The sequence below is a fragment of the Sander lucioperca genome, chromosome 17 (assembly GCF_008315115.2).
Source record: "Sander lucioperca isolate FBNREF2018 chromosome 17, SLUC_FBN_1.2, whole genome shotgun sequence".
In the NCBI taxonomy this organism is placed as follows: domain Eukaryota; kingdom Metazoa; phylum Chordata; class Actinopteri; order Perciformes; family Percidae; genus Sander; species Sander lucioperca.
In genome coordinates this window covers 15,685,166-15,693,164 of record NC_050189.1, presented here as the reverse complement: position 1 = coordinate 15,693,164, position 7,999 = coordinate 15,685,166, and the positions used below count along the sequence as shown (strand labels likewise).

At 41.9% G+C, this 7,999-nt stretch overlaps 1 protein-coding gene across 1 annotated transcript; it reads left to right on the top strand.

Moving 5' to 3' along the window:
• The first annotated feature begins 4,795 nt into the window (after positions 1-4,795).
• On the top strand, positions 4,796-6,655 carry LOC116060896 (tyrosine-protein kinase-like otk). Its single transcript, XM_035993664.1, has 3 exons — positions 4,796-4,928; positions 5,437-5,790; positions 6,228-6,655. Exons 1-3 carry the CDS (start codon positions 4,880-4,882, stop codon positions 6,614-6,616), a joined length of 792 nt encoding a protein of 263 aa, XP_035849557.1. The 5' UTR covers positions 4,796-4,879; the 3' UTR covers positions 6,617-6,655.
• The last annotated feature ends 1,344 nt before the right edge of the window (positions 6,656-7,999 follow it).

Here is a 7,999-nt window from a genome sequence, read left to right as displayed (position 1 = left end):
AAAAAGTTTCTTTGTTTTCGTGGCAATAAAGCAGATAAATTCATTTTTTAATTAAATTTTAATGAAGCACTAAATCACAACATGAAGTGAAGAGAGACGAAAAACTAAATGTTGAGATGAAAAATAAGCAACGACCCACACCTGAATGTAAAAGAACATGAATACGATGCAACACGTGTGTGTGTGTGTGTGTGGTCATTGTTTTAATGCCTGAAGTGAAAGTTACCTTTTCACAAAGATACACAAGGTTGATTTGAAGTTGTCATAGATTTATTAAGAAATGACTCGATGATGATTGTTAAGCTGTATCTTCCTGTAGATGGCCGCGGTTAAGTTGAAAGGAAGTGAACAGGGGGTGGTTTTGTACCTGCGTCTCTGACAGCCTGCCTTTGTTTAACCACGGAAATGTGGTCAGAAAGAGACTCAACAAAAGTCACTGTGTAGCTGCACTCTATCAAACTACACACCAAGAGTCAATCAGGTCTGCACACAAAAGGAAAGATGTTTTGGTGCGGTCAAAATAAGAATTAATGTCACGTGTGTGTAACAGTGTTTTGGTAGCAAGCTGTAGGCCTACAGGTCCCCGGAGGTTCCTTATGGTCAGATAAGTCTAATTAGTGTGGTGTCGTCTGCAAACGTTAGCAGCTTGACTGTGTGGTGAGTGGGGGTGCATCTGTTGGAGAGGACGCAGCCTTGAGGGAAACCTGTGCTGATGGTCAGAGAATCAGAGACACGTTTCCCCAGCTTCATGTGCTGCTTCCTGTCAGACAGGAGCTTTGATAGGTTTAGAGGAACTTAGTTTAAAATGACTACTTTGTTAGGGTTAGAGGACCTTTATTTCCATGGTTCCTAATAACTAGATTTATTAGGTCACTTTTAGAACTTGGGATCAAGAGACAGTTTAAGAATATATGGGTCAAAATCGATGCAGTAGATAGTGTTGTTGTTTTTTTCACAAATTCTGCTTCCTTGTCAAAACCTGCTGTCAACATTACCCACAATGCAGTGGTGGGGTCTGTTGATGCTAGAAGCTGCCAATGTATCCTGGAGCCTATAGCCTGCAGCAGAGATGAGCAGTGAGCAACAGAGGTCTGTGAGCTCACTTCTATCTTACCACAGTCAGTGGTATTAGATATTGACAACAGTGAGACTAACTGAGACTAACTGAGCTGCTAACAGCAGGAGGAGAAACCACGTGGCTGCTACACCACCCTACACAGAGGAAATGCTGGTTTGAACCGCTCTGACCAACCTCACCTCCACCCCAGCTTTAACTTGCTTCCACATTGTGTTCAGATTGCAGCTCCACTTTCATCATGTTGTCTTTATATCGAGACCAGTCCCCCAGGAAGAGCGCTCAAACTGGCAGCCATTCTGTTCCAGTGGCTACTCACAATATTGCCACGAAAAATCCCCCTGCAACCCAAAATAGGATTTCCCCCATATTTAAAAAAACGATAAATGCGATTTAAAAACCTGTCACTATAATGTAAAATCTCCGGGCCAGCAGGAGAAACACTGGCAGATCAACAAACTTTTTTGGCGTACACGTCAGGCGAGCAACTTCCTTGAAATTCCTGATTCCAGTTGATATATTTCATTCATAATCGAGACACACAGGGCCACAGGTAAGACTTTGAATCACTCACTGACACTATAACAAATCAATCAGTGTTCATGATCGACAGTCGTGTCTATCAGAACTCTTCAGCTGATCATTTATCTACATTTGTTTAAATCTTCCGTAGATCAGAAACAGTGGAGGACCCAGAACGTTTGATGGTTTCTTTCAACAGTTCTGATACCAAACCCTACGTAGCAACTATTTCATCCATCCATCCATCCATCTTCGTCCGCTTATCCGGTAACGGGTCGTGGGGGTAGCAGCTCCAGCAGGGGACCCCAAACTTCCCTTTCCCGAGCCACATTAACCAACTCCGACTGGGGGATCCCGAGGCGTTCCCAGGCCAGGTTGGAGATATAATCCCTCCACCTAGTCCTGGGTCTTCCCCGAGGCCTCCTCCCAGCTGGACGTGCCTGGAACACCTCCCTAGGGAGGCGCCCAGGGGGCATCCTTACCAGATGCCCGAACCACCTCAACTGGCTCCTTTCGACGCAAAGGAGCAGCGGCTCTACTCCGAGCTCCTCACGGATGACTGAGCTTCTCACCCTATCTCTAAGGGAGACGCCAGCCACCCTCCTGAGGAAACCCATTTCGGCCGCTTGTACCCTGGATCTCGTTCTTTCGGTCATGACAACTATTTCATGCCTTCCTGGAAAAACAGAAATATAAATTTGGCAGGTTTACAAAATAGAGACTGCCCTCTCCTCAGCTTTAAAACAAGCTGCATAACCCTCCATCAGAACTGTTTATACAAATAACTCCTTTAAAATGCTTCAGTGTCTTCAGCAGCACGGTGAACCTCAAGTTCCTTTCCAGTGGTTCAGTCAGTCAGTGTCTTTAACGTAAAAATGTCTTTGGATGAAAGCATCATATCAGTTGAGTCAGACAGCCAGCAGGTGGCAGCACAGCACCTTCTCTTTCTTTACACATGCTCAGTTCAGCTCACAGTTTACAAAGTTGGCTCAGTCTTTAAATTAAACCTGTGTCTGCTCAAGACTCTCATGCTGTGTGTCACCTCTACAGATGGATAAAAGAATGTTTGAATGTTGTACTCAAGTATTAAAAATGAACTTAGATAAAAGTAGGTCAGTCAAAAAGTACTAAACGTTACTGTTTACTGTGTGTTTAGGCAACAAAAAAAGATGTAATCATGTCAACACACGCATGACATCTCACCACAGAGTCTCCAAACCAACAGTTAATTAATTTCAGAACCTCTGCAGCAGAAAACACAACAGAGACAAAACTCAGACAGTTAAACTAAAATGACTGACAACACGCGGACACCACGGCGGGTGCTACAAACATTATTATTAACATTATTAAGCCGCATGGTAAAAACAGAGATATTTAAACAATATAAACTCCACAGCTGCTGCAGACACAAATACACAGCAAAAAGACACACTGCAGTCTTGCACTCAACTTACATTACATTTCCCCATCAACTTTCCTCTGTAGCTACTGTTTTTTATTTTTATTTTTGATGCTTTAACGCTTTTCTTAAGGTTTTGTACACAAACACACAGCAAAAAGACTCACTTTTTAGTGCAAACGGGCACACACACAACACTATGTTTCCTAGCAACCTTCCTGTGAACAGTACCATCCATCCCAGAGAGCGTGTTGTTGAACTCACCTGTCTGAACCTGAAGTGGAGGATCATCCATCAACATGTTAGCATTTAGCATGTTAGCCACAACCAGCATGCACCTGTTGGTGAAGTAATATGGCAGGTGGGGCATGAGCTAATGAAGGTAGATGTTACCAAAAGTGTCCCATTTTAATAAATAAATATGATCTGATGATGTGCACATTCAGCCAATCATGTGCTGAGGCTTTGAGAAGAGTCAGTCAGAGCAAAAGTTCTTATATTGGAGTAGACAATGAATAACTTATAACTTAGTTTACAGTTTGAAGAGTAGCAATTTACAGGAAGACAGAAACAGACAAAGATTTAACAATGACCAACAAACATACCATGCGCCTATATAGTACACTCTTTTCTCTTGTTTGATGCTCAGTAAAGATGACTAATGCTTTCTCTTCTGTTGTAACTAAACTTCTTTCTGGTTTATCTTCTTTATAGTCCGTGATTTTTCTTCAAACTGAAGAATATTTTAAAATTAAAGTCCCTGAACTAAAACAGTCTCAGTTTTTGTTTTCTGTGACTTATTCCAGAGAGATTACCAAAGAAAATGTTTATTCATTCAGTGTAACATGGCTCACAGACACTGAGACACCCTGAAGTGGGAAAGTAAACTTTGGAACATGAAAACAGTGTCACGGAGTAAGAAGAGATAAGCCGTGTTTAGCAGTGAGGTAGGAGTTTATCCTGGCTGACAGGCCCAGAATGGACATTTTGTCTAGGGTGACTGCACTCAAAGCCCCCCCCCCCCACCCCCCTCTTCACTTTACACACAAAACAGTCAAGCAGAGCAGCTCAGCTAATGACTTCAGACAGATTTAAACTTTGAAATGAAAACATGAGAGGCCTAGTTCACCTGAGTCTGTATTTTTCACGTGCTATTCCTTCCCTTAACTGCCCGAACTGACAGCATCAATGTTGTGTCAATCATTAGGTCCCACCAACCGCACCCCCCCACCTCCAGCCTCTCCATCTCCCTTCCTCCCTCCCTCCATCCCAGAAATGCAAATTGGCTGGTGCCCATGGGCACTCGGCTGATGCCACATGTGGATAATACATCCCAGGCTCAGTGTAACTTGGCTCACAGCCAGTGAGCTGTTTAGGAACGTTATGTTTGTTCTTTCAAAAGGCTAGAAAGGTTATAATGTTCAGTTTGTGTTGCTGTTGAACTGCATTGTCTTCTATAGAGAGGTGTTACTATTATTATTATTTTGTCCACCCTCTTATATCAATGAGCTAAATAACAAAAGAAAACATGGACATGTAATAGCACATGTAGAGTTTAATAACCTAAATTGCATTTTGTATATTTCAAAACTTTTTACTAATCAACTTTTAAAAAATTGACTGTCTGGTACTGCTCTGAATGAATTGATTTAAGGTGTAACCAGGTGTCCAAAGGGCGGTGGCTTCCAGACTCTTCCGTGTTTACACCTCAGAGTGAGCCAAGTTCTGAATGTAACCTGGGCTGTGAGATCAGCGCACTTTTACACACATGTGCTTTGCAAAAGCCTGACAGCAAATTACTCCCTTTAATTTATAGCGTTGTGTAGATCCAGGACACAGGGAAAGTTAAGGCAACAACAGATCAACACCTTCCCACTCCCATGGCTCCATTTGTGTTCCTGTTGTTCCTTCTTTCTGAAGCAATTTCTGGTAAATATCAGCTTTGATTGCGTAAAGATTCAGACATTATTTCTGATCTGTGTTTTCTTGATGAATGCGTTTAGGACACAGATAGTTTGGAGGAGCAGTTATACATGTAATATTTCAAAACTAGGCTAATATGTAGGCTATTTATGAAGTATGTAAGGGATACCGTTAATGTAGAGCAAGCTAGTGTTATGGTTTAACAGGCGACAGAGGTTTTAAGACTGGAAGTTATTGTGAAGAAACATTGAGATTGGGTCTGCACAGAAATCGTCTGTATCCTCGACCTTCCACTTCGCTCTAAATGGCTGCCTGAATGGCTCCAATCACATCACAGTCTTCTAAAGTTTTGATATTGTGTGAATTAAGTCCTGTGATATCTCTGCAGTTGTGAATGATCAGTGAATGTCTCCATCAGGTGAGACATAAAGAGACCTTCTGCAGGGTCACACCTGAGAAGGCCTTTTAAATAACATTAATATTATTATTCATTAATGTGTTTTTTATTGTTTAGTTATTGTGGTAACAGTGCACCCTGGAGAGGATGTCACTCTGCGATGTGTGGCTGAGGACGTCCCTGTCATAGCTGTAGAGTGGACCAGACCTGACCTGGAGCCAGATTACGTCCTGTTTTGCAGCGATGGATACTTGGAAACAGAAGACCAGAATCCATCCTTTAAGGACAGGGTGGAGCTGGTGGACAGAGATCTGAAGGACGGAGACGTGTCTTTAGTTCTGAAGAATGTGAACAAAGACGACCAAGGAACATACGAGTGTCGAGTTGAACCAGCTGATTTCAGATGTAAAAAGAGAGCCATCATCGACTCTGAGCCAATCAGAACCATCCGTCTGCAGGTTACAGAACCAGGTGAGGTAGTCTCTCTCAGAGTTTTTCTGAGTATCAGGTTGTAGCTGCAGTTTCTAACATCAGAGAGGATGAAGACTGCTCCACTATCACACATTTACTGACTCATGTGTTTTCTCATATGCTGTTTAATTTTAAGTTTTCAGTTGTTTTTTGTTAGTCTGAGGACAAATCGCTGCTACAGGAAGAGTTGTGTTTTCACATTATACACATCGGTCTGACTCCTGACATTTTTCCACGACTAACTGGCTGCATGATTGGCTCCATTTATTCACATCACAGTCTTCTTAAGTGTTGACATTGTGGGAATAAAGTGAACGTCTCCATCAGATGAGACATAAAGAGAACTGCAGGGTCACACCTGAGTCCAATTAAATAAATTTACTTTTTATTAGTATTTACAGTATATGTGTCTTGTATTGTTTTCTATTGTTTTTCAGACCTGATTGTGGTAACAGTGCACCCTGAGGAGGATGTCATTCTTCCATGTCAGGCTGCTGACGTCCCTATCAGCACTGTAGAGTGGAGCAGGGATGATCTGGAGCCAGATAACGTCCTATTTTACAGCGATGGATACTTGGAAACAGACGAACAGAATCCATCCTTTAAGGACAGGGTGGAGCTGGTGGACAGAGATCTGAAGAACGGAGACGTGTCTTTAATTCTGAAGAATGTGAACATCAACGACCAAGGAACATACGAGTGCCGAGTTGCATCAGCTGTTTTCAGACTTCAGAAGAGAGCCTTCCTCGACTCTGAGCCAATCAGAACCATCCGTCTGCAGGTTACAGAGCCAGGTGAGGTAGTCTCTCTCAGTGAGTTTTTCTGAGTATCAGCTTGTAGCTGCAGTTTCTAACATCAGAGAGGATGATGAGGATATCCAGACATTCCCTGACTCGTGTTTTTCATCTTCAGGTCCAAACAGTGAAATCTTTGTGGATGGAAACTACATGGATGAAAACACAATGTATGATGGTCCAAACAGTGGACGCTACACGTATGATAACTTCCCTCGTGGATACGTTGGATTGTCAGGTTTTGCAGCGCCTCTTCTAACAGTTGTTTTCTTTGTTGTAGTTTGCCTGAAATATAAAAGACTTAAGGACAAGAGATCAATATCTGCCGCTGATGACGTTCAGCTCATCTGACAAGTCATTGGGCGGTTTACACCTGACTGTTTTCACACTCATCGTTTATTCCACACTCTTCTTTCTCTGGGTGTGAGGTCATGTTTAAATCTGCTGTTTGATCTGTTTCAACCATTTTCTCTGCTCCAGGAATCCCACACTTTTTTTCATGTAAAAGTACCGTTATTTTAATAGTTACTCCCCTCTGTGAATCTCTACCTGGTGGAGGAGTCCGTGTATCTGAGTCTGGGATCTGTATTAACTGGAGCTCTGAGATCCCCTAGGGTCTCCCATGGTGAGATGGTCCCAGAGGAGGGTCAGACTAAGAGAGACTCACTTCAAAAGTCTACCTTTAGAGGAACTAAAATAGTTTACTTCAGTAAGAAACTACTGTGGCTTATCTAAAAGTACTCACTTTATATAAATAGTTCTCATGTGAAAACAATATGACTTAGTTGATATTGTGTAACTTAACTGTTGCGGTGTTTGTTTGCTGGATACGTATTAAATAGGAAAGTATGGGCAACAGTTCAGAGTCGCCTGCTGCTGATGATCAATGTGTTTAACTGCTGCAGTGTTATTATAAAGTTTATATTTGCACATCAAAACAACACATAGCTGCTGTTGAACTCTGAGCTGATAAGGAGAGTCAAACACTGACAGATGTATTTTCTGCTTTACGGCCGTGAGCCCATCTTACTATAGCTATGTACACACTGATACATGTACACTGTAGCTATGTACACACTGATACCTGTAGACTGCAGTTATCTACACACTGATTGTTTACTGAGCAATCAAACAAACAGCAGCTTGACTGTCTATTCTCTCATATCAGTCATTTTCAGCATTCAGTATTGATTAATTTGCACCCTTATATTATTTTATCTTCTAAACACTTTACAGAACAGTCTGACTTGTAAGTTCTTAAGTGTTACTTTACATATAAGTGTTATTTATATGTAGGCTGAATTATGTTTGTTAACAGTAACATATTGATCTGCGTTCAGCCTGTTGTCCTTGTTTAAGCTGTTTGTTCGGTCTTCCTGTCAACTGTTCTGTGTAACATGAGAGTCTAATTCATA

Bases quoted from the DNA above. Each gene is read 5' to 3' on its own strand.
- LOC116060896 (XM_035993664.1), top strand. From the start codon at position 4,880: ATGGCTCCATTTGTGTTCCTGTTGTTCCTTCTTTCTGAAGCAATTTCT. The intron at 4,929-5,436 runs GTAAATATCAGC...TTTATTGTTTAG, and splicing joins TCTTTCTGAAGCAATTTCTG to TTATTGTGGTAACAGTGCAC. The intron at 5,791-6,227 runs GTGAGGTAGTCT...ATTGTTTTTCAG, and splicing joins TCTGCAGGTTACAGAACCAG to ACCTGATTGTGGTAACAGTG.